This window comes from Portunus trituberculatus, chromosome 17 (genome assembly GCF_017591435.1).
Source record: "Portunus trituberculatus isolate SZX2019 chromosome 17, ASM1759143v1, whole genome shotgun sequence".
NCBI lineage: Eukaryota > Metazoa > Arthropoda > Malacostraca > Decapoda > Portunidae > Portunus > Portunus trituberculatus.
The window spans coordinates 16,925,348-16,952,847 of NC_059271.1; the positions used below are offsets into that span (position 1 = coordinate 16,925,348).

Sequence of the window (27,500 nt, forward strand, 5' to 3'; positions counted from 1 at the left end):
AACTTAGAAAAGAAAAAAAAACTAAGAACATATTTCAAGCCAAGAGCATTTATAACTTACCATCTCCCATCCCACATACATTTACCCTCCCTCCTCTTAAAACTAATGTATGTGCATCTACGAGTACTAAGTTCTTTTTAAGTATATTCTATTCATTCACGGTACCATTCGCAAAGTTATTCTTATTCATATTCTTTAAATTTCTTCTTTCATGAGTACATAGAAACAACACAGGACACCGTCCTATTCCCATATTCTCGTGAAGAGACAAGCATCATTACAGTATTCCAGGAAATTTACACGTGATATCAATAAAATCTTTGCCTCCATTCCATCTCAACTCTGTGTCTCTGTCTGCGGCTCATTCACTTTTCCAGGAACGGTCAGGCAGTTGCCTTCCTTTCTGCCTCCTCCCTTTCTCCTCCATTCACGACTGGAAGCAAATTGGAGAGTCGGCCCCACCCTCCTCTTCCCATCTCCCTCCTCCTCTTCTCCTCCTCTCTCCAGCGTCCGCCAGCCTTCCACTGCCTGCAGCTAAATGTTTCGACAATGCCACACGAATGAAAGGCAAAAAATCAAAAAGATTCGCATGCCCTGGTCAGCTGTGCTTTACTCTAAATACACAACAGAGTGCGTGTGTGGGTGTCCTGGCCGCTCCTGTCCTCCTACCGCCCACCACTGCATGCCTTGAAATTCAATGTTGTCTTTTTGCTTGTTGTGCGTCCGTTTCTTTCTCCATTCTGTGTCTTTGTCTGTTTTTCAAGTTGTCTCTTTGTCCATTCTGTGTTTCTTTCTCAAGTTCGTATTCTGAATCGCTATGTTCTCTAATAAGGAATAATTTCAAAGGCGACAAGAGGGATGGAAAGCTGGGTTCACATGTTAGTTTCCTTTCAAAAGATGTTGGTCTTTGTTAAAAAAAACTCACTAGAATCATTGAAAAAAAAAACTCTCCTAGAAAACACAAATTACTCACGAGACACTTAAAATCACAAAAATAATGATACGTCGGGCTCTCATATAACTTTCCTTGAAAGATGTAGGATCCTTGTTAAATAATCACTACAATCACGACAACATCCTTGAATACCCAAATGACGCGCTTTACAGCCTGTTAAAAGTGGTGGGGAATGACACCGAAACGTTTAAGAATAAGGATCTCAGTATAGACGCAAACAGACAACCCTTAATCTGGAAACAATAAGGCAACGACTGGAACTTTGTCGATTCCTGGAAACTGTGTCTTTGAGCTTCTCTTCTCCCAATCTTGCCGCCCTGAATGTGACAGAAATAGTGGAGGATGAGAAGACGAAGGACAAAGGAACAACTGCAGCTCTGTGGGGCGATGCAGTCTGGAATTGTGTCGGGAATCGGCAGGGTGGCTAGAAGAGAAAGGAAGATTGCAATGACACAGTTAGAGTGTGATGGGGGATGGGGAGAGAACCAGTAAAGGAGTAAGTGATTGAGTTAAGGCGCCACAAGAGCCAGAGTTATATGGCGCCGCGGGGGAGAAGGGCACATGACAAAGATCAAAGACTTGGGTAAAGGAACACCATCAAACGAAGCTAACTCGCAACCACCAACTAAAACTTCTTCTCTATCCACCCTAATGGCGAAGGGATCCGGCTGTTGTCTGCCGTCTGCGAGTTTCCATTTGTCCTGCCTTGCCTTTCCCAACTGACCTGTCTTCCTGCGGTGTGAGTCATGCTTTAGACTGTCATCATTTCCCTTCGTACTTAAAAAAAAAGTCTACTAATGTCTACCTGTTTTGCCTTTCTTATCTGCCCTGTCTCTCTGAGGTACAACAAAAAAGAGAGATATTAGAGAAGAAAGGGATTAATTCAAAATAGCTGTGTTGGAGTCGTAAACTTGAGGACGTTTTGGAGAAAGGAAAGGAGGTACGTCGCTCAGCAAGAGTCAACGAGGCGGAGCTAGGAGGAAGAGGAGGAGGAGGAGGAGGAGAGTACGTCACTAGGCACCATCAGCAAGAAAACAAAACTGCGCCACAAGGGAAATAAAAACAATTTCTTATTCTTAAACATGCCAGCGTCTTGTCACGTCTACTTTTAACAATCTGCAGTGGAGGTTATGACTGTAGCGTTCTGAGAGTGCCAGGACTTCACACTGTCAAAAAGGAGGAAATACTCATGTCAAAAGGAGGAAATACTTATAGGAACCTTGCTTTTAAGATTCTAGGAATGATTTAACCAGAACTCTAACAGTGTCAAAAGGAGGAAATACTTGTGAGAATCTTGCTTTCATGATTCTAGATATGACTTAACCATGACTTTAAGTTTAAGCTATCAAGACGAGGAAGTAAACTTGAAATACCTGACTAATTATACTCTTTAGTCTTTGCAAAAAATCTTAATGAGACTAATACTGACAGTGAGTGACGTTTAGATGAAATAAGGGCAGTGCATTGCAAAATAATAATCTACACCAACAGCTGAACTCCTTCGAATTTTTTGCCTCCTCACTACGAGTGTTTCAATGAGTGTTTGTCTAAGGGTGGGAGGGGGTGAGGAGCGAGGTTCGGTGAGTCCCTCGGTGCGTGGAGTAGAATGAAAGGAAGGTGGCGATGAAGACACACGCATCGAGGCGCCACTTTGTCCTTCCAGCTGGCGTCGCGTGAGAGCCATCCAAGTGAGGAAGAGAGAAAGAAAACCACAATTCTTCACAGGAAAAAATCGTGTATGAATTCTAGAAAAACACATAAAAAGAATAGGTACCGTCAACTTTTCAAACGTGTCTCCATTTATGAATCACCAAGTCTTTCCTTATACTGGCATGGTTGTCTTTTTGCGAACACTCACACTGAACGAAAATTATTGCTAGCATGGATACACGGAAAGAAAGAAAAAAAAAAAACACGCCGCGAATTTGTGTCTTTCCTACACGATAAATGTTAGGAGACTGCAGCTTAAATGTGTATAAAATCACAAATAATCAAGAGAAATTTTTACGAGAATCATCAAAATTTCAATGTTTCGTGACGGCTTAACTTTCTCGGAGATGTTTACAAGTCGTCTGAAATAAGATTCCCTTCCCGCAGCTAATTAAGTTGGCGGGAAGTTTCAAAATTAATCAAATCGTCATGCATTACGCGAGTTTGCTTCCATGATATTAAGTTTTCGCTACAGCAACACTGTTTACTTGTCGCGCCATATCCTCTCCTCCCGTCTCTTCCTCCTGTCTTTTTTTCCCTCCAATCTTTCTCTCTCTCTCCGGTCTTCTTAACATCACTCACACTCTTCCTTCACTACCTACATCCTCACTTGACAGTTCTCAGAAATTTACTCAATATTTACTCGCGTTCCTTACAGTGTCTTTTTTTCCCCTCTCCTTTCCTTTTACCTTCATAATTCAGGCGACAGGATTTCCGTTCCTCAACTTCCATCACCGCTCGGGTCATCCTTGTCAGTCCCTTCACCTCCTCCCAGCGTCCCTTCTGATGACCTCTCTCTCTCTCTCTCTCTCTCTCTCTCTCTCTCTCTCTCTCTCTCTCTCTCTCTCTCTCTCTCTCTCTCTCTCTCTCTCTCTCTCTCTCTCTATCATGTTCTCTTTTGCTTCCTTCGTTATCTCAACTCCTCATAACGTTGTTTTCCCTCCTTCCGTCATCTTTTTCTTTAATATTTTCTTCTTTTAAATTTGTTTCTTTTTTATTCACTATGTTTGCCTGCTTTGTCTGTCATTAACCTTGTATTCTCCTTAATTCTTCTTTTAGCTTCTCCGTGTCTTCTGAGCCAACACTTCGTTTAGTTTTCATCTTTCTGTCTTCTTTAATAACTTTTCTTCACGTCTATGTTTACCTACTTTATCGTTCATTAGCCTTGCATCCTCTTTATTCCTTCCTCACTCTTCCGCTTGTCTCCTCAGCATACTTCCTCTATTGCCAACACTTCGTTTAGTTTGCATCGTCTTCCTGCCTTCTTTGGTAACTTCTTTACACGTCTTCTCTTCCTCCACTCAAATCCTCACTCCCCTGCCTTTCGCCTTTACACATTTCTTTCCTTGCCTACATCTCGTTTACTTTCATCTCCCCACTGTCCTCACTAATTTCTTCCGACATCCTTTCTTCACCCACTCTATTTATTTACTTCATCAGTCAAGCCTCATCGTATCCTCCTTATTCCTTTCCACCTTCCCTCTTCGCCCTCTGCCTCTGCACACTTCCTTCATGACCTGCACTTCGCCTAGTCCTCAACATTTTTAATTCTTTTTCTCTTGGTCTTTCGCCCCACCTGCGTCTGTCCCACATCCGCAACTCTCCTCACCGGTGTTTGCAATGACACTCACACACACACACACACACACACACACACACACACACACACACACACACACACACACACACACACACACACACACACAGCACTGCATTCCATGTTTGAGAGCTGACACCTACTGTGAAGAGCCTTAAGATCACAAAGACACATTGATGGAGCTGTGTGGCGGGAGAGGAATGGGAAAAATATCTGACGGAGTGATGTGGTCAGGGATTGAGTGAGAGGGAAATGAGAGCACATGACATTAGAAAAAAGAATGTATTATGTAGATTATCTCTCTCTCTCTCTCTCTCTCTCTCTCTCTCTCTCTCTCTCTCTCTCTCTCTCTCTCTCTCATCACAGGAAACATGAACACACCAGCGGAAGACAGCCACGTTTGATCACTTTCCTTCCTCGCCAGGCACAAACTGATACGAGGATGATGCTGAGCTGCTTGACATGTGATGGTGGCATCTTGTGGTATACATGCCTCACTACCAGTCTTGCACACACACACACACACACACACACACACACACACACACACACACACACACACACACACACACACACACACACACACACACACACACACACACACACACACACACACACACACACACACACACACACACACACACACACACACACACACACACACACACACAGCATCCGCCGGCAGAAGCAGACATTCTCCTGTTTGTTTTTTGCTGCAATAGCGTTTTCCTGGAATCGGAACACTTTTCTCACGCCCACGACACCCATTGCACTGAGATGTACGTGAAATTGCAGAGCCATAAAACGCCCTTTAAATCGACGCCTTTCTTCCTCGAGTTCCAATATCTCTAAAAATTATGTTTTTTTTTCACCTAAATGGTTTATGTGTAGCCTGAAACTATGGAACGTACTTCAAAAAGTTTCAGTGTCTTATCTCGGCAACTTTCATCAGTCTCCAGTGGAACTTGCAAGGATCTTCAATTGTGCTTCATGATATCTTATGATAGAATTATAAACCTTCTGCATTGTTACTGGGGAAAAACTCCCCAAGAGAACAAGGTTAATGATAATTTTGTTGGCTTTGGAAACAACACGTGCCTAATATGAAAAGAACAGGACTTTCATAACACAAATGGTTTAGGTGAATAGAATAACCCCTCTCAGCAGCACGTTAATATGAAAAAGTAAATCACCTTGATGAGAAACAAAACAACGTTTGAGATTACACTCAACCGCCTTGAGCAATTCATATCATTATGCCAGACTGCTTTCCGTGGCCGTGGGAACTCTCATCTGGGAATGTTGTCTGGCGACAGAATATGAGATATTTTCAAGTGGCATGTACCTGTTCAACCGCAAAACTCTTGGCTCATATCGAGACACCCCAGTGCGCCGCCAGCCGCCGCCTGCTCCACTTCCCACACTAATTGCTAATTTGGGTTACCGCAAAAACTCGACCCTGAAAACAAGCTTAACTTTATGTACCTTTTTTTTTATCAACTGCCGTGTTGCTAGTAATATTCTTCACGAGCCGTAATTAAGACGCGCAATCTTCCGCACGCCGCTGGAGGTGCCTGGCGGCACTCCTGAGCCAGGTAATTGAAAAGGAAGAGGTCACCAGGAATGACCTCGTTCAGTCTCGCATTCTGTTTCTAAATGTATGGCAGGAATGGCCTCCCCGTGTGACCTTTAAGTATCTCCTTGTTCACCGCATTGCAACAACCCAGCTTCCTTCCTTCCCTTCTTACCCAACCTTACCTAAACCTCCCTTCATCCCATCTGCTTCCCATCCTTCTCTAAAATTGCCTTCACTGCCTTCAGTCATAGGAGCCTGATTTACTTCCTTCCTTCAAAGCGCCTCATTGGAAGCCTCACATTGGCAGTCTTTTCCATTACCCTCACGTCGCGAACACCCGAGACACAAATTTCCTCATAAAGAGTTCATATTTCTGTTCATAAACTTATATTTCTCTTCGCGTTGAGTGACTGAGTTATTGAGATGTAAGAGTAATAAATGTGTGTGTGTGTGTGTGTGTGTGTGTGTGTGTGTGTGTGTGTGTGTGTGTGTGTGTGTGTGTGTGTGTGTGTGTGTGTGTGTGTGTGTGTGTTAATAGAAAAATGACTAACATCGTCCCCCCACACACACAGAAAGTAATAAAAAAAACTCCATGAACTCCCTTCCATTCTTCCTCTCTTGCCTTTCCTTTCCTCTTTCCGGGTCTCACTGTGCTAAGAGTTACTGGTAGAGATTCCCCCCACCGCCGCCACCACCACCACCACCACTGCCACCACTGCTACTACACGCCTTGAAATGAGTGAACCAAGACTGACGAAAGCCAACAGTGAGGCACAAGAAGAACAGTGACCTCTTGAAGCATCACGTGAACCAGGAAAGCCGAGGAGGAGGACATGGAGTTATGAGAGATGATACACACGAATATCAAAGAGGCGAAGAGTTCTCCCTCAGGAATGTTTATAACGTAGAATAGGAATTTATGACAGAAAGTTATAAATCCGCTTAGACGTAAAGACTCAGCGCATAAAGGCAGGAAAGAAGCCAGGATAGGATAAGAATGAAAAAGAGGATCGTTGATCCAAAGAAGCTTGAAAGAAAGAGAGAGAAAGATTGAGGAGAAAGGGGAAACGAGGAGGAAGAAAGTGTATTGTATTTTTTCTGTTTGTTATTTTTTGCTTCTTGAAGATCACAGGACACCAAACGGCGGAAGAACGTGGTGGAAGAAGGCAAGTTTAAAAGACACAGAGAGGCAAAGATAAAAAGAAAGAAAAGAAAAATAAGAAACACGAAGATATAAACAGGAGAGACGATTGGAGAGAGAGAGAGAGAGAGAGAGAGAGAGAGAGAGAGAGAGAGAGAGAGAGAGAGAGAGAGAGAGAGAGAGAGAGAGAGAGAGAGAGAGAGAGAGAAGACAAGAAAACAATAATACTAGACAAAAAAAATCCGAGAAGAAAGAGAAATATGAAAAGGGATAAAAAAAAATTAGGTGAAAAAAACAGGAAAATGAAGTAAACAACAAAGATGACAAACAAATACTAAAAAATACTCGTCATTAAATCAAAGTGTAAAGAAAAACAATGAAAAAAAAGCGAAGGACATAAATAACAAGCTTGATCATCCTGAAGCAAGATGAATTAACTTAAGAATGTAGAAAGACACACAACCACCGTGGCAAAGACTGAAACAACAACAAGGATTACCAAAGAACATTCAGGACTCTTCAGCAACGTACACACACACACACACACACACACACACACACACACACACACACACACACACACAGAGAGAGAGAGAGAGAGAGAGAGAGAGAGAGAGAGAGAGAGAGAGAGAGAGAGAGAGAGAGAGAGAGAGAGAGAGAGAGAGAGAGAGAGAGAGAGAGAGAGAGAGAGAGAGAGAGAGAGAGAGAGAGAGAGAGAGAGAGAGAGCAAATGAAACCGTGAAACAATGAAAAAAATGGACGTAAAGCGTTATAGATATACAAATAAATAAGTTTATACTACGAATAAGATCAAATAAAAATAGTCTAAACAAACCGTTATCATATTAGTAAAGAAGAAATTAGATGAATTAACAATAAATATGAATCAATGTAAAGCAGACAAAGCGAATACACAGAACATACAGGAGGTGGAAAGGTTGGAGGAGGTGAAAGAGGAACAAGGAAACGAATATCAAAATAAAAAGGAGGAGCAGGAAAGGTCGACCAACAGACAAAGGTGGCGCAGCACCAGGTGAATGATGAACGCGAGGGTAATGCGAGGGTGAGCTAGACAGTCAAAAAGGAAGGATACACGGCCACAGACACGCCCCGGGAGGCTTCAACACAATACGCCGCTGCTCGCAGAACAAAGGGCGCAGGAGAAGCGGCTCTTCGACTCAAGTTAAAAGTTTTCTCATCACGTTCTACAGATTCCCAAGTCCTGCAGTGCCCCTGGTCTCTCTCGGTGGCCGCTTCCGCAAACTAAAACATTATTATCTTTGCCAGCGCAAGACCAAGGCACTTGTTGCTTGACGGTGGCACTGGCGCCTTCCGCCAAGGCGACATCGATCGAGGCCAACCACTTCAGTATTTGCATAAACTTGATGAGTGGTATCCAATTCTACCTGACGTTTTCTCTCTTCATTGTTAAATTTAGTAACGGTATGTGATATCTGTGATATTGGAATTTCATAGAAGATGTCTACACAAGGAGAGGTTTCTGAATGGTGATGTCACGTGAACACTATCCAAGCTCTGCACTCACCGTATACGTACAGGATAATGACAACAGTAGATGCAGACTTTTGACCTGCAATCAAGAAAATAATGATTGCTGCTGGTCATTATATATATATATATATATATATATATATATATATATATATATATATATATATATATATATATATATATATATATATATATATATATATATATATATATATATATATATATATATATATATATATATATATATATATATATATATATATATATATATATATATATATATATATATATATATATATATATATATATATATATATACATTATGGAGCAGAAATAAGTTGATATCGATGCAGAAATGAAGTTGTCAGTCTTGCTTTTAACAAGCAGCAGCGGGGCGGCGTGAGCAGACGTGATACTGGAGAGGTTTGGCAAGGCGATGTTCCACATGTGCCGCGGCGCCGACCGGTAACGAAATCTCTCTGGGCAACACGTGAAGGAAGGTACATTTACAAGGTGATGGGGAACATGGAATCACGAAGCTATTCCATCTCAGCATTCTTCCCTCAGGTAGAGACTATTTGCATTTAGACAACACTGCATCACCGAGACCGGCGGCCACTGTTGCCGTGTGTGCCGTGAAAAAAAAAGAGAGAGAATGAATGAATATGGGCGATGAGTGCGGGAGTGAGTGAGCTAGAGAGAGAGAGAGAGAGAGAGAGAGAGAGAGAGTGATTCAATAAGGGAGATCGTGAATGAGCTTCCTGACACTCATCTTCATGCACTGTGTTCCCTAAAAATAAGCCCGGCCCCTGCATACATCCCTAAATGATACATGAGGGAGACAGGCGAGAAGGTCATACACGCGAGGTGATGACGCCTCCCCTCATGTTAAGCGGGACGGCAGAGGCGGCGCACAGGTCGACCCCGCCAGACAGGTCATGCATAACTTGGCGGCGGCGGCGGCGGCGGCGGCGGCGGTGGCAGGCGGAGGAATTAACCGCATTCTCCCTCACACGAACCACATTTCCTTGGCTCAACTTCACTCCGTCACCGCCAGCCTGCCTTCCACCTCCCATCGTGTACGTATGGGAATGCAGCAGTGAGGTTAACAAGGAGAGAGTTCCCTTGAGTCAGTAACGGTTCGTCAGGAGAAAACGAAATGACAAGGCAACACCAAGCGCTTTCTATCATAACTTACTCCATGTGTTCGTTGTTCCTCTACTTATTCATCCTTTCAGTAGTTCTTTCTAATGGAGTTGGAGTTCTAAGTAGAGTTCAATGTGCGTAGATACCGTGCAATGAATAGTGACATCGCGGAGAGCAACAGTAGATACCTCAAAGTTTTCTGTTCGCCCGACTTTCGTCCTTGCTATTCGAGTTTGAACGCAACAATTGAATGAAGACATTATTGAACATTTTCTGAAGTGTCTTTAGTGTTCAATCGAGTGTGGCAACAAAGGTAGGAGGAGGAGGAGAAGGAGGAGGAGGAAGAGGAGGAGGAGGAGGAGGAGGAGGAGGAGGAGGAGGAGGAGGAGGAGGAGGAAGGAGAAGGAGAGAAGGAGAAGGAGAAGGAGAAGAAGAAAGAAGAAGAAGAAGAAGAAGAAGAAGAAGAAGAAGAAGAAGAAGAAGAAGAAGGAAAAGGAGAAGGAGGAGAAGGAGGACGAGGAGGAAGACTAAGACAAGAAGTAAGAGGAGCTTACGGTATGTATATAAGAACGGAGTTATGTTGTCTCAAGAGATGGAGGAAAGTGGGAAGAAATTATGTGAAATTGTATTAAACTTGTCGTGGAGGGAGGGAGGGAGGGAGGGAGGGAGGGAGAGAGGAAGGAAGGGAAGGGAAGGCGGGAGTGCTCCTCCGTTAAGCGCCTCGGGGAGGAAAGGAGGCGGGAGTTAAGTGTCTCGGGAATGGAAAGAGTTCGGTTTACGTAGGAAGAGGGACTTTTCTCATCTGGTGGGCAAGGAATAGGGTTGGCGGGCGTTTAATTAGGTGTGTCAGTGGGACGGTAGTTAAGTAAGGAGGCTGCTGTGTCGGGCTGGGGTGAAGGAGAGCCGAATTATGTAGATGTCCTGTGGGAGCTAGAGGAAGTTAAGTATATTTGGGACCGTGTTGAAGGGGGTTAAGAGGGCAATGGGTTTTATAACATGCCTTGGAGAGAGAGAGAGAGAGAGAGAGAGAGAGAGAGAGAGAGAGAGAGAGAGAGAGAGAGAGAGGAAGTTACGTTCGTACATAGCATTTACCGATTCTCTTCCTCTCATCCACTTCCCTACTCTCTCTCTCTCTCTCTCTCTCTCTCTCTCTCTCTCTCTCTCTCTCTCTCTCTCTCCCACTTCTCTAGCCACCATTCCTCTTTATCAGTTTCTCCTGAATTTCTAAAGTATTCCAGCAGAGGATTCTGTGAACAACATATACTGGTCTACATAATTGGTGTCCAGCGAGACGGATGCACGTGGGAATGAGACCTGGCGGCTGCAATAGATTCAGGCCAGAGTGTCTAATCCATCCCACGAATGAGAGAGAGAGAGAGAGAGAGAGAGAGAGAGAGAGAGAGAGAGAGAGAGAGAGAGAGAGAGAGACGGGGAGGGGAGGATTACCGCTCTCTGTCTCATTACCGCCGCTAACTCACATGCACAGTCCACACTACAATGGTTAGTTATTCCTGCTTTTGTGTAAGTTTTCAGGTTAAATATTTGTCAGTGGTTGTATTCCTCCTGCCTGCAGTAATAGTAATGGTAAGGATTGTGGTGGCAGTGACGATGATGGTGGTAGTGGTGATGATGATGGTGATAGTGATGGTGGTAGTGATGGTGGTGGTAATGACGATTTTCTCTTTATCTTATAATTTTTAGGTGTCACTTTGTTTACTCCCTCTCTTCTTATTCTTTCGTCGTTTTTCATTCCCAACTTCCTTTTTTTTCTTCCTCTTACTCTCCTCTTTTTTCCCTTGTTCTTCCTTTTCCCTTTTCCACCTCCTCCACTACCATTACGGCCACCACGACCACGACAACCATTACATCACCAATAGACGAGCATCAGGTGAACCACTTAAGAAGCTCAACAACTTCAATACAATTACAAACTCTAATCTCACAACAACTCCAGAACTTAACTAGTGGACGAGGGAAGACGCAGCACTAACGACATGGATGAGGTAGATGACAGCAACCAAAAGGAGGAAAGAAGCAAGACGGGGAAAAAAAGGAAAGGGAACAAGTGGAAACAAGGATACTGGCAACCTCCGGCCTCTGATTACATGGGATTCTGATCTATAATGGAAGGTTGGAAGGCCTCCCACTGTGGCTGAAGGGACGGAAACAGAACGAGGGAATGGATGATTTGAAATGTAGACGGTCAGTGGTGAGTGGAGGTTAGAGAGAGAAGAGAGAGAGAGAGAGAGAGAGAGAGAGAGAGAGAGAGAGAGAGAGAGAGAGAGAGAGAGAGAGAGAGAGAGAGAGAGAGAGAGAGAGAGAGAGAGAGAGAGAGAGAGAGAGAGAGAGAGAGAGAGAGAGAGAGAGAGAGAGTTGCGTAAGGTTAACTACTTCACAGCTCTTCCTTCTCTCCAAGTTTCCTGAGGTACCAGCGCAGAAAGAAACGGTTGTGTATTCTTAGGCTCTTCCAGTTCTGGCGTGTGAATACTTCCCCTTTCCCCTCGCCCCCATCCCCCACCCTTTCCCTCCTTCCTCCCAAACATCCCTGGACCCTGAACCGTTCGTTGTTGGAAAAGTTTAACTCTTCATTATTTACGTACTTCCTCTCCCTTATCACACACACACACACACACACACACACACACACACACACACACACACACACACACACACACACACACAGGTCAATTTCAGTAAGGCCAGGTTAGAAGGTCAGAAGGTAAAAAGAAGGTCAGAAGGAGGTCAAGGTGAAGACGAAAGAAGAAGAAGAAGAAGAAGAAGAAGAAGAAGAGGAAAGGCACTGCAGCATGTAAGGTAAGTTTGAAGATGTAATTTTCGCCAGCGTCAAGGAAGGAAGGAGTGGACTGGCGGGAGGCGGCGGCGGGTCGTTCATTAGGGCGGGATACTCGTGTGTTTCCCGCACCCACCGCCGCTGCCCGCGTTTTCTTCCTCGTGGTTTTGCGGAGGCGGTGACATTTTTCTTATTAACTTATATTCCGCGATAAGTTAGAACCCGTCTGGGGAAAGATGCCTTGGACGGGAACGGTGAACATACGATACCCAGAGAGAGAGAGAGAGAGAGAGAGAGAGAGAGAGAGAGAGAGAGAGTCGCCTTCGTGCAGTTTTACAGTCGCTGGGACGCCTTCGTACAGTTTCACACTCGCTACAGTTCTTCAGAAGAGAAAAAATAACGGGCGTGAAGCGAAAGTTTGTTGGGTTAGTGCAAAGAATTCTCAAGCGAACGTGCGTCCAATCTTCTTTTCACGTTCCTCTCAGTCAGCATCGCGAGGACAGAATATACACTGCGAATCCGTGAATCAGGATTTGCAGTGGTAATCAGCACCTCTTTGTAACTCCCTCCTCGTCTTTAACTGCGGCGTTGTGGGCGGGGCCGCTGCTGCTGCTCACATCACGGAGGAGAGCACTCGCCACCTGACGGAGGTAAAGGCGAAGTATTGATCCCAAAGCTACTGGACACCCGCTCCTCGTTACTTGCTGGGGAATCCGATGCCTCGCCAACATTCCTGCGCTTCAAGAGGCGAGTGTGCATGGCGGTGGTTTGGGTTTTTGCAGATTCAGAGATAAAAGCGCATCTTTTACTTTACTCTGCAACGGAAGGGAAGGATTTGTGCGGTTTATGGAATCACTTGTATACATAGTTGTTGTTGTACTTCCACCATCAAGAATATAAGTTCTGTTTACTACTCTTTACACAACTGAACTGAAACATAAATTCCTGCACACACACACACACACACACACACACACACACACACACACACACACACACACACAAGCCATAGGACCGGGGTTCGATTCCCCGGCCGGGTGGAGATATTTGGGTGTGTCTCCTTTCATGTGTAGCCCCTGTTCACCTAGCAGTGAGTAGGTACGGGATGTAAATTGAGGAGTTGTGACCTTGTTGTCCCGGTGTGCCTGGTGTCAGGCCTATCCGAAGATCGGAAATAATGAGCTCTGAGCTCGTTCCGTAGGGTAACGTCTGGCTGTCTCGTCAGAGACTGCAGCAGATCAAACAGTGAAACACACACACACACACACACACACACACACACACACACACACACACACACACACACACACACACACACACACACACGCAGTTTTAAAAAGGCATGTTCCACTTTTCGGCACAGCTTGAAGTACCTACTCCGTCTACTTGTTCTTTATGTAAGTATATTTTCAGACTTCCCCATTCCATATTACGATTTCTCCTTATTCCTATTAAATGAATACTAAGTTTTGATGCAATACATTCGTATATTCTACTTACAAAGTGAATAAAAATCAAATAAGTAAATAGCGTTCAGTTTTCAGCGCTGAGGACAATAACTTTCCGTGTTTTGTTTCCAGCAAGCATCCACAGATAGTATTGCAAAGGCTGGCGTAGCAAAATGGCACAGGAATTTCATCAGACACTTTTGTCCGAAGCCTTGCAGTCCGGGGAGAGAAACACAGGACCGGCATTCCCGATGAGCTTGCGCCTCCCAGGAACACGACGGGAGTCTGAGGGACAACGAAGGTGCGAGGAGCCAAACCATGACAGACGGGCGGCCTTACAAGCCTGTCGACATGCAGGTGAGAGAAATAAAATATGGCGAGATACGTGTGTTCGACAAACTGTGACTGACACCCACGATGAAAAACTGTCTCCAGAAGGAAAGGAAACGCCTTCCGACCGAAGTCGTCTGTCCCGGAGCGACAGCAACTTGAACACCCGTCCACACTCGTCTGCATACTTCACTTAAACTTTTATTTCATTAATGTCGAAGATATGAGTGTACAGACACACACGCTTTGCCGCTCCCTTAAAACTTACCCACTCATACACTTTTCCGCCAGACGTGTTGCGCCACAGCAGCTTCGGCGCAGCCTTGTGCCTGCGTGTCTCATCATTTCATATTAAAGTTCTCACGAAACTTCAATTTCTTCAGCTCCGTCCCGCCTTAACTTGCGGGGTCAGAAAAATTAGGCGCGGTATTTTACGCATCACACAGAAATTTTAAAGGTTGGGTGAAATATAATATTGATATCCTCTTTTCATGGCCATTTTTCATGGATTACCTACCGTTCCTGACCCACGTCGGGCCAAAATGCTGCAGGGGAGGGAGCCTTCCTTAACAAGCACATCAAAAGACGGCCATTTAGCGGTCGTCATGCAATTATGAAACTTTGCACATTTTTTTCTCTCTTGGGGAAGGAAAAAAAAAGTAACTTCAGCAGGAGTGTCAAGGAGTTTTTGTGCTTCCTTTTACTCAAAATTAAATAATGAATTTAATTTCTATTCTTTTCGTTGTTTATCATTCATTCATGATAGATGCGCACCTTCCTTCCCCTCAGCCACTTGCCATCCGTCAGCTCCTCACCTGTCTTCTGCCTCCCTCATCCTTTCATCATCCGTCCCTCCACACCCTGTCCCTCCACATGCTGCCTCCCTTAACCCTTCCACCTCCCTAACACAATATAAGACTCGTATTGAGTATCAAATCGCACCTCCTAGCGAATAATTCTGTGATCTCTTAAAGGACAACTATGCCAAATAATATACTCACTCGTCGCTGCAACAAGTAACAACGGGAAGAAACATGGCACGGAAGATGAGCGAGTTCATGTATCGAGGCATCTCCGGAACTAAATCAACTTCGAGAATCTGATCATGTGGTTTTCCCTCATTGCTGCCATCTTAACCCGTTGTCTTCACAAATATTACAAATACCTAAAAAGTAGGCAAAGTGTAAAGTCATGGAAGAAATGTCTCAACTAACTTGGTAAGCAAATTTAGCTTTCATCATTTCCAACCTAGCTGATAATGTTCACTCACGCTTGCTCACTCCTCTGCACAATACCTTCAGTTCTCCCTTTCCCTTCGCTTCCCTCCTTCCCTCCTTCGACTTCCTCCTTCCTTTTCTACCTCGCTTCCTCTCCCAGTTTCCTCAGTCCTCCACCTCCATTCGCTTTCTTCCATCTCCCAAATCCGACTGACTAAAGCCATAAAAACGTATTCAGATGACAAGCAATAATTAGCAATCCTTGTTGGTGGAGACTTGCTCTTTCTTAGGAAGTCTTTTAAGGAAGCGAATTAAAGCCAGAGCGTAATTAGGTTCACTTCAGGACGGACACAAACACTACCTCTCTTTTAACAACTTCCCTCGCTCCACCAGCCACCCATGTGTGTGTGTGTGTGTGTGTGTGTGTGTGTGTTACGACCGTCAGATATTTAATAGATTGTACTATATGTTAGTTAAGTTGTGATGGCGTCCTGACAGTATTATTTTCGATGTGTATTATTGTAATGCTCTCAGGACGACTTATTTAAGTATGTATTATTTATCCATTTATTATTTCATTGTATGTTATATTAGTATTTCGTGATTTGTATGTATATATTGTATTGGTCTACTTATATGCTTTTGTGTGAAGCGGCTGCCCGTTGGAGGTTCTAGAGAGTGTCGTGACGTCATCTGTGTTGTCCTTTGTGAGAGAGAGAGAGAGAGAGAGAGCCGATCGTGCTGGGTCCAATCAGATCGTCTGAGGATCACGCCCTCTGGCAGATGTAGAGTGTTAGCCAATGGGTGCTCAGATTATATCATGTGACGTAATGTTTTCCCCTCGGATAAAGGCGTGTGAACCGACGCCAGGCAGACCACACTGGGGTGCCCTTTGCAAAGGACCTGCGCCCACCGGTGCTTCTCATTTCCCCTCATCCCCTATTCTCGGCTGAGTATTTTTCCTTTTAATTCCTGATTACCTAGGATTCTGATTCTCTTTAGCACTTATATAGAATATTTTGGTGTTTTGGGTGCTAACCCGGTATTATTTGGTGATTTATCTTTGTCCAGCGCAGGAGACGCTGTCGGCCATTTTATGGGTATAGCCAAGAGAGATTTTGGGTGTTATTTTGGTTATATTACCTAGCAATCATAATATTTCTGGTGATTTACTTATTATTGTGTGTACCAGCCAGAGGGGAGGGCAAGTGTTTGGTGTTATTATTCACTTATTGCCTCTAATAAGTGTTGTACTTATTATTTACTTATTTTGTGGTCTCATATAATACTTTTTCACCCTTGAGCAGCTTATTATTATATTTCTTGGTGTTGAGGAGTTATTTCTTTTATGTATGTGGTTGTGAGCTGCAGGTGGGTTGACGCCCTATGGGTGACATAGTTTCGGCTTACAGCAGCCGTGTTTAACTCTGATTTATTATATTTTGTGGTGTTATATTGTTGTGATTGCCATTGTATTCTTTATTTGGATGTGATTATCATACTTTTAACTATCCACGGGCCTTAAGTTTAATTTTGATTGCAGTTTTCTTAATCTTTCCTTATTATTATTTTTTAGTTCTCTTACACCCTTGAGTTGCCTTTTGCGTTAAGAAGCGTTGCATTGAGGCCTAGTCACTCTTCACTTCTTTATCTTAATTTTTGTACTTAATAAGAGTGATTTAACCTAATCAGTGACAGGTGCCCACAGCTCCTTTTGGGGTACCCTGTCAAGCCAACTCTGGGGCGTAACAGTGTGTGTGTGTGGGATGACAGTAAATAGATGACGATGACAGCAACAATAGCACCAGCAACAACAATAACAATTACAATAATGATGATAACGATGGTGATAATGATGATGATGATAATAATAATAATAATAATAATAATAATAATAATAATAATAAAATAATAACAATAATAATAATAATAATAATAATAATAATAATAATGACAACAATAATGATAATAACAATAATAGTAATGAGCATTCCACAAAGCAAGCAACCTTCCTCCCCCCCCGACCACACTCGACTCGTCATGGGTGTAGCAACGATCACTGAAAAATAATCAAATAAATAAATACTTTTCTTTCCAAGTTAATTAAAAACTGAATGTTGTACAAAACGCAATGTAAGATATTCATAATTTTGCTGCCATTGTGACGAAATTACTCTCGCTAGTGCAACGCTCTCATATTTCTGTAGCAAAATGAACTATAAGCATCATTGGCAATATTACTAATTATTTTGTTGAGGCGAGTGTTGTTGGTACAGTAGCACTATCAAATGAGTATCAACATCATCATCATCAGAAGCACCAGCAGCAGCAGGGGCAGAAGCAGCGATATTGAACACTACTGACCTGCGAATCATTTTCATCATTTACAGCATCTATTTTCATCATTATCATCATATTCGGTATTTAGATATAATAGTAGTAGTAGTAGTAGTAGCCGTAGTAGTAGTAATAGTAGTAGTATTGGTGGTGGTGGTAGTAGTAGTAGTAGTAGTAGTAGTAGTAGTAGTATTGCTGATGGTGGTGGTGGTGGTAATAGTAGTAGTAGTAGTAGTAGTAGTAGTAGTAGTAGTAGTAGTAGTAGTAGTAGTAGTAGTAGCAGCAGCAGCAGCAGCAGCAGCAGCAGCAGCAGCAGCAGCAGCAGTAGTAGTACTATCCATTCAACAGAGCGCCCAGAATGACTACACAGTATATAGACCTTGCATCTTCTCTCCTCCTCCTGGCTCCTTATTAATCTATGCTAAACTCACTTCCCATACGCGCCTCGCCGACCGCCTTGACATTCCTGCCACACCTTCCCCTGTAAGTGTCGAGGAGAGGCTGAAGGAACGTGGCTTCAGATTGTATTACCCTCTTCTTTCCATCAACCGACATGCCACATAGAAACCTGCTTATGTGTTGGTATGCAAGTGGTGTTTAATTATTCAGTCTGGCAGTAAGTTATCAGTTGGTTCTTATGTGTTTTCCCTGTAAGAGAGGCTGAGAGAACATGGCATCGGTATTTAAGCACTTGTCTTCCTCACACAGCGCACCACGTAAGTAGTTACCTGTTTGTATGTTGGTATGCACGTAGCCTTTAACTGATCAGATGCGGTGAAGTCAGTTTGACAGTAAGTTACGAGTTGCATCTTCTCTTTTTTTTCCCTCTCTTAAACTTCTTTCTCCTTTTCTTCCCTCTTGCATTCGTCATTCGTGTCTTCTTTCCTTTCCCCTTTTATCTCATCTTCGCCTTTCCATTTCCTTCTTTCCTACATTTCTCACTTCATACTTTTACAAAAATAACTTTTAAGAGAAGTCAACAGCTCCACTGCTGATTGTTTTCCCTTTGTTTCTTATACTTGTTCTCGCATCACCTCCTCCTCCTCCTCCCCCGCTCCTCCTCCTCCTCCTCCTCCTCCTCCTCCTCCTCCTCCTCCTCCTCCTCCTCCTCCTCCTCCTCCTCCTCCTCCTCCTCCTCCTCCTCCTCCTTGTAACCTGATCAATTCAACTCCTGATACGCCCTCGACTACCTGCAACATACAATTCTCCTAGCGGGACAGCATCACATCCTCTTCCTCTTCCACCTCCTCCTCCTAAACACCACCACTACCACCTCCACTCCGCCTCACACTCCACACACCCCACACCACGTGCCACCCTCCGCCAGGCACCGCCCTCGCCACTGGGAGCACACAAACAGCTCCAGAACGGTGCGCTGGTCTGCCCGACAGGTCCCTCGGCTGGCTGCCAGACTCGCCCCAAACACAGCCTTGAAACAGGTCCTCTCGCCACGGGTCGCATCACGGGGGGTTCGAACCTAAGCCCATGACTTTCTGATCTTGCTTGACCTCGAACCCTCAGCCAGAAAAGGTGTCCCGGCTGTGGCCTTTGTTACTTGTGTACTTCAGTAAAGATGGGCAATATAGGATGAAAAGTTATGAATTTTGCTGCTCGTTAAATAAGTCAGCTAATCTAATAGTACCTCTAAGGATAATGTTCCATGTGTTCAGTTTCTCCGTGTTTCTGAGCAGCAAAAAGTACGTGTAATACGAATTTAATTAATCTCCTCTGGCTGCTCATCGCGCTCCTCTCCCCTTGCCATTACAGCCTCGTAATTAAGCGCGGTTATTCAATATAATCCTGCAATTAATTATGTATACGCTCATTACCGGCTTCCGTTAAATGTACAATGCAGCTCATTACTTCAGGAAAAGCCTTTTGGCTTTATTAGGTCGTTTTTTTTTTCTGTCTGGCTTCGCAAACAGTGCCGCGCTAAGTGGGGCACTTCATTACAAGCCGCACGCCGCCCGGGGCCAAGCCAGCCTCAGCCTTAGCACGCCGTCTGCCACCCGCCACCACTTGGCAGCTGTTACCCCGCCGATGACGGCGCGTTGCAGACGCCTCCACTGATGCTGATATTACTGATTCTTCTACTACAACAACAACTACTACTACTACTACAATTGCTACTACTATCAATAATATTAAATATGATAATGATAAGAATAATAATAACAATAATATCAGAAGTAATAATAATGATAATAATAATAATAATAATAATAATAATAATATTTTTACATCTCTCTTCTGACAGTTGTATTCGTTCAAGTTCTTTCTGCTGCTGGTGTTGCTGCTGCATACAATCTAGTATCAATGTTGCAACAAATAACATAAACACTTTCTTTCTCATTACTGCATTGGCCAAATGTAGCCATGGCAGACAACAGCAGCCTCCTTCACGCAGCCTCCTAATGTATGCAAATGAGCAGCGTCCATCTGACCCAAAGCACAAATTGAACAGAACTTCTGACCCTCACGGCGCTCCACCCAGCAGCCCTCTCTCTCTCTCTCTCTCTCTCTCTCTCTCTCTCTCTCTCTCTCTCTCTCTCTCTGACTAACGGGATCTCACCTTCCACCTCTGCCTTCTAACTGTAAATCCCCCCGTAGCATATTCACACTAAGTACACCTAAAATTACACATCCGATGAATCTGCAAGACATAATATCAAAGTAACAAATAGAAATTCCTTCCTTTCACCAGATTCGCCCTGACTGCCTGTACAATCCTTCTCCCAATCATAATTCTACCCCACGCCTGTCCCATCTGCCTTAAAATCTTGTCCCTAACCTATCTAACTTAATTCCTCCTTAATTCATCCCCTTCATCCTGCTCCTTTTGGTAGATTAGATATTATAGTTGCATGAAGGAAGGAAGGAAGGCTGGAGGGTGGGAGGGAGGGAAGGAAGGAAGGAAGGAAAATTGGAAAGAAGGAAGAAAAAGATGGAGAAAGGAAGGAAGGAAGGAAAGAAAGAAAAGGAAAGAAAGGAAGAAAGAAAGAGGAAGAAAGAAAGCAAAAAGGAAGGAAGGAAGGATTGACGGAAGGGAGGAAAGAAGAAAGGAATAAAAGACAAAAGTATGGATAGATGGAAGGAAAGAAAAAGCGCAATGGAGGAACTGAAGAATAACTAAGCAAGGAAAGAATATTTGAAAGAATGGCAAACGGCGAAAAAGAAAACACACCCAAAGGAAGAAAAAAAAGGGAGACAAAAGAAAGAGAAAGAAAAATCTAATAAGCGCGCAACTGAAATACAGAAAAAGGGTCAAAAGAGTGGATGAAAAAAAAAAATCAGAAAACGGAGAGAAAAGAGTAAAAGAAAGACAATAAAATAAAAACCCCTCACTCTCTCTCTCTCTCTCTCTCTCTCTCTCTCTCTCTCTCTCTCTCTCTCTCTCTCTCTCTCTCTCTCTCTCTCTCTGCCCTTCCACGTAATGTTAAACGGTGTCATCAGATTTCACGGAATGATTGAATACAAAATATATATATATAAAAAGGCAGGGACTATGGAGGTCATATTGCATTCAGCCTTCCATAATATTCTAATCCGTAGTAATGACGAGTGGGACAGTGAACAGGAGTGACAGACAGCGAGCGACACCTAGATATTGCTGGCAGCGGCGGACAGTACCAGGGAACGTGACCAATTCTCTCGACGCAGTAAACGATGTGTGTAACTTTTTGTTTTGTTTTGTACATGTGGAGAGAGAGAGAGAGAGAGAGAGAGAGAGAGAGAGAGAGAGAGAGAGAGAGAGAGAGAGAGAGAGAGAGAGAGAGAGAGAGAGAGAGAGAGAGAGAGAGAGAGAGAGAGAGACGAGCAGACACAGACACAAAGACAGAGCAAGCAGATAGACAGACAGATCGACGCACAGCCAGACAGACAGAAAGAAAGACAGATCGACGCACAGCCAGACAGACAGAAAGAAAGACAGACAGACAGACAGACAGAGAGACAGACAGACAGAACGACAGACAGACAGACAGATAGACAGACAGACAACCACAGAGACACACAGACAGAAAAAAAAATATGAAGAACAAATTACAAATGAAAAAAAAGAAAATATGAGGCAAAAAAAAAAAGCACAATTTCACACATTAAGAGAAAAAGACAAATTTGGAAGACATAACCTTAAAAATAAATGAATGAGTGATTAAAATAGACAAAAGGTGGCCAAATAGAACATCACAAATCCATCAGTCTAGGCTAAGCAAAACAGTGTTGATATTCGGTCATCTATTGGCTATAAATTATGAAAAAGGGACTTCTCTCGTGTCATTGACGCTAATAGAAAACTAAATCTACGAGTATGTATGTATTGCAGTTTATGAATAATTGCGTTTCCCACTTCCCTCCCTCTCTCTCTCTCTCTCTCTCTCTCTCTCTCTCTCTCTCTCTCTCTCTCTCTCTCTCTCTCTCTCTCTCTATTACTGTTCATCATCATCGTACAAACTCTCTTGCCTCATTGAAAGGTAAAAGGGCAGGTGAGGTAAATAAAATACTCAGGTAATGTTAGGTTACTTTTTTTCTTTCTATTCTCTGGAAAATCTTATGTAACTGATCAAAGGTTAGGTTAGATTAGGTTTAGGCTGGGTTAGGTTAGGTTAGGTTAGGTTTGGTTTGGTTAGGCTTAGGCTGGGACAGGTTAGGTTTGGTTAGGCTTAGGCTGGGACAGGTTAGGTTAAGTTAGGTTTAGGCTGGGTTAGGTTAGGTTAGGTTAGGTTTAAGCTGAGTTAGGTTAGGTTAGGTTAGGTTTAGGCTGGGTTATGTTATGTTAGGTTAGGTTAGGTTAGGTTAGCTTACGTTAAGTTAAGATTAAGGTTAAGGTTAGATTGGATTACATTAGGTCAGGTTAGGTTAGGTTAGATTAGGTTAGGTTTCGAAAATGAAGAAAAATGATGGGGAGATAAAAGAGTTAGAAATGCATTATGACAGGAGAGCTAGAAAAATTAATTAAATAAGAGAAAGTGGACAGGGAAAAAATATTACTGAACAAAAATGGGAGATGGAAATATAAGAAAAAATGAAAGGAAGAAAACAAATAAAAAAAATATGACCAGTGTTTCTTTGTAACCCTTTATCTTTTTCCCCTTTCGTATCTTACTTTTTCGCTTTTCCTTCTGTCCTTGCTTCCTCTTCATTCTTTCATTTTTCCCCTTTGTCTCTTTCCCTCTTATTTTTTCACATTTCCTCCTTTCCTCCTCCGCCTCTCTACCTACACCATTTTTTATCCATTTGCCCTCCTCCTCCTTTACTGTCACGTATAATCTCCACTGGTCACCAAAACTATCCATCCTCGCAGACATGATAAAGCTTCCACTTCTTAACCTTGTCTTTCTCTTGCCTCCATCTTTGTTCACGTCACTCGTTCACTCACTCAATCACCCACACACTGACTCATTCTTCCACTTACTCACGTTCTTACCGATTCTTGGCTTTCATCTGCATTGATTTGATCTCTTTACTCATTCACTCACTCAGTTACTAATAAATCTACTCATTCAATCACTCCTTTACCCATTCACTCATTGACTTGCGCATTCAGTCAGTCACTCACTTACTAATTCACTTATATTTCCTCTGCTTGACTTTTAATGAATTTTAACCTCGAACTCACTAACTCATTCACTCATGCGCTCACACGTTCCATATTTTTACATGAGTCGTATATGTCTCTCTCTCTCTCTCTCTCTCTCTCTCTCTCTCTCTCTCTCTCTCTCTCTCTCTCTCTCTCACACACACACACACACACACACACACACTACAGAAGGCTCATGATGTGGTGAGCATAGCAAGACTTTCCACACATAGCTTTACGGGGAAGGCAATATTTATGAACATGACTCCTAGGAATTCAGGGATGGGATGCATTTCTGGTGACGCAAAGGAGGAGAAAACCAGGAGCAAGGCGACACGAGGGCGGCGGAAGGACAAGAGGTGACAAGAGGACGATATGAGAGAGAGAGAGAGAGAGAGAGAGAGAGAGAGAGAGAGAGAGAGAGAGAGAGAGAGAGAGAGAGAGAGAGATATGAGGAGATTGTAATGTTGTGAGAGGGACAGGTGATGAAGTGTAGTGGTGACAAGGGTGTGGCTGTGAATGGGTGAGGCTGTGTGGCTGAGGTTGCATGGGTAAGGATTATGTTACTGGAGTGGGAAGGTAAGATAAGTCAAGAAGAGGTTTGGATTGTGGGTAGTGGGATTGAAACTGGAGCTAGACTGTGGGATTGAGGCTGGGGTAGTGGAGGAAGGCTGAAAAAATGACAAAGAGCTGGGCAGTTGAATAATTGGCCAAGAGACTGCATGCATGAGACTAAAGTGAATGAAAAAAAATGAAGGAAGGACAGTATGGCTAGGAATATACCAGAGACTAAGACTGAAAAATAACTCAAACTGATATACATTCTGAACATCAATCTTACACACAGCTGACTTGCGCTAAAGCTTGTAAGTACTTAAGGTTTCAAGACTCCTCCACTTTTAGATATTCATTTTGGCTCATTCTTTTAGGACAGGTACCTCAGTGGGACTTCTCTCTTTACCTTACACTTTTTGTTGCCCTTGGCCTTTTGTCCTCTTACACAAAGGGAAATTGAGTATGGAAGTGTAGGAGCAACCGGTAAAGTCATCTAGCAGCAAGGAAGGACCGAGCAACAGGGCGAGATGAGAGCAGGAGGATGACCCCAAGAGGAGGAGGAGATGGAGAAAAACAAGGAAGGAAGAGAAGGAGGAGGAGGAGGAGGAGGAGGAGGAGGAGGAGGAGGAGGAGGAGGAGGAGGAGGAGGAGGAGGAGGAAAAAGCAAGGCAGCGGAGTGGAGGAGGATTGGAGGGAGCGAGCGACAGGAAGAACAAGAGGGAGAAGTGAATGTGGGGGTTGCTGGAGCAAGGAAGAGGGGTCACTAGCGGCAAACTCCTCCACACCACCAACACTTTTCTGAATACTTTTTTTTTAAATATTGTCTTCTTTTTTTTTTTTTTTTTTTTTCTATCTCTCCTTTCTACCTCAAGGTCGGAGCGCCCCGTTAGACTCAATGTTCATGCGCGCGAGGTGCAAGCAGCGTGTGGCGGGGCGACCATACTTATCAAATCACTTATCTACTTATGTATTCTTTCCGAAGGGCTAGAGTCAATCCAAGTGCGTGTGGAATAAAAAGAGACAGAGGAGGAGGAGGAGGAAGGAGGAAGAGGAGGAGGAGGAGGAGGAGGAGGAGGAGGAGGAGGAGGAGGAGGAGGAGGAGGAGGAGGAGGAAGAGGAAGAGGAAGAAGAGAAGGAGGAGGATAATTATGGCATGCTCCTGATGGAAATAAGAGAGAGAGATGCAGAGGAAGGAAAAGGAAAAAGTTGTTGATTAAAGATGGTGGCATCCTTCCGCAATTCACGAGGAAGAAGATGAGAGGAGCACACACACACACACACACACACACACACACACACACACACACACACACACACACACACACACACACACACACACACACACACACACACACACACACACACACACACACACACACACACACACACACACACACACACACACACACACACACACACCGTAAACTTAACAAAGAAAACAATTACAATAGAAAACTGGACCCGACACAGAGAGAGAGAGAGAGAGAGAGAGAGAGAGAGAGAGAGAGAGAGAGAGAGAGAGAGAGAGAGAGAGAGAGAGAGAGAGAGAGAGAGAGAGAGAGAGAGAATAGAGAATGTTAATTAACGCCACTATTAACATACACATGAAAAATTTTAAAATCGTTTCAAAATATTAAAACCACCAAGATGATGTAAGGAACCATTATAGTTCCATGGAGTTTCATTATTACGTTCCATGAGTATAAAAAAAATTACATAACCTTTTCTTAATATCCCGTTAGTTATAAGACGCTTTACAAGGAATTAAAAGAACATGGGGGAAAAATGCAGATTAAAATGTTACGTGTGGCAAAGGTTGAAAGGTGATTGTCCTCTGCTTGGGGGGTGTGGAGTCCCAATGGTGATGTACGAGTTTTTGTGGGATGCAGAGTTATGTCTCACGTGTAGACCTAATGATACTTTACGCTTCCTTCACATATTTGTGTTCCTACTTTCTCTGAGGAAGGCGATGACGAAGAAGATGAGAAAAAGAAGTAAGAAAAAAAAAAAAAAAAAAAAGGGAAGAAAGAAAGAAAAAGGGACGATGATCTCTCCACCACACACACACACACACACACACACACACACACACACACACACACACACACACACACACACACACACACACACACACACACACACACACTTGTTTATTCGTACGAGCATGAGTAACATACACACGCATTACATGGCAACATCAAATCTGCACATCCTTACTCATGCTCACCTCAACTCTGCCTCTCACTCGCCTCGTGACCTCCGCTAACCTCTCATTAGAGTTTTCTTCTCTTTCTTCTCTCTCTCTCTCTCTCTCTCTCTCTCTCTGTCTCTCTCTGTGTGTGTGTGTGTGTGTGTGTGTGTGTGTGTGTGTGTGTGTGTGTGTGTGTGTGTGTGTGTGTGTGTGTGTGTGTGTGTGTGTGTGTGTGTGTGTGAGCTTGTACTGATATATGCAGTAGACATAAAACAATTATACATGCAGATTAAAACCACAAGGACAGACAGCAGCAGTGGCAGGGCGACTGGAAGGTCAGTCACTCAGTCTAATACAAGCGGTGACGTGGCTTCCTCAGCATGGAGGCGCCGCAGGGCCAGGCCACCGATAAGGTAAGGTGTGACTTACTTACCACACAAGCTTGGCGAAACAGGCGTGCATGGACATGGCGGCGGCTCCTGGATGCTCTACCTGCCTCTTGGGGACATTGTGACTCGGCGGACCCCTTCGTCACAGCACTCAGTACACCACACTCACGAGCCACGCAAACATTTATCCTCACCACCAAACGTGTTCACTTTTTTTCAACACTTATTCACATAATGCATTTTCTTTTTCACACACAGAACACACGAGGCTCAGCACAGAAATAACACACATACACACACAGGCAGTCTTCACACAAACACTCCGTTCGCTGACATGCTCATGTCCACCTGCATCAGAACACCTGGTATGTCACTGGTGGCTGCATTACGCCCAGCTCATGTCATAACCAGGGGCTGTGGATCACCTTGTTGCCCGCCCCGCCCCGCCTCGAACTGTGAAGCCCCACCATTGTCGGCAGCGGCCACGCCCACTCCCTCTCACACGGGCGGACCGACACCTGACGTGGGCCTTGAGGTGATTCACATTTTCGTAAAGTTCGTAAAAAATCTCCCGGTTAATCAGGAAGCACTTTGTGAGGTCCGTGGTCACTGATTCACGCCACGCACTTTTTAAAGATGAAAGTCACTCGACAAGCAATTTTCAGACTTTCTTAAATGAAGTTACAGATTGCTAGAGACTTTACATTATATATTTTTCAACACCTGTAAAGGAAACGTGAATGAGTTTTGCCGGAATTGAAAAAAAAAAAAATTGAAAATTTTATAAGACCGCTGTCTCTGCAAGGTTGAGTGTTTTACAGTCAAGAAATCAGCCTCACATCCGAGCAGGGGCCCTTAGCAAGCACTCAGCGGCTCCATCCCTACCGCCATAGGCACAGCACTCCAACCTGCACCACACACACACACACACACACACACACACACACACACACACACACACACACACACACACACACACACACACACACACACACACACACACACACACACACACACACACACACAC

General features: G+C 43.8%; 1 protein-coding gene across 5 annotated transcripts in view; it reads right to left on the reverse strand.

Moving 5' to 3' along the window:
• Positions 1-27,500, reverse strand: part of LOC123504842 (ankyrin repeat and fibronectin type-III domain-containing protein 1-like) — a 447,143-nt gene that overhangs the window by 326,334 nt on the left and 93,309 nt on the right. The window contains exon 2 of one of the 5 annotated variants that reach the window (XM_045255729.1): positions 26,518-27,196. The exons of the other annotated variants lie outside the window; for them this stretch is intronic. Coding sequence (XP_045111664.1) covers positions 26,518-26,552 — 35 coding nt within the window. The 5' untranslated portion in view covers positions 26,553-27,196. The remainder of the gene's footprint in view (positions 1-26,517; positions 27,197-27,500) is intronic. 5 annotated transcript variants of the gene reach the window in all.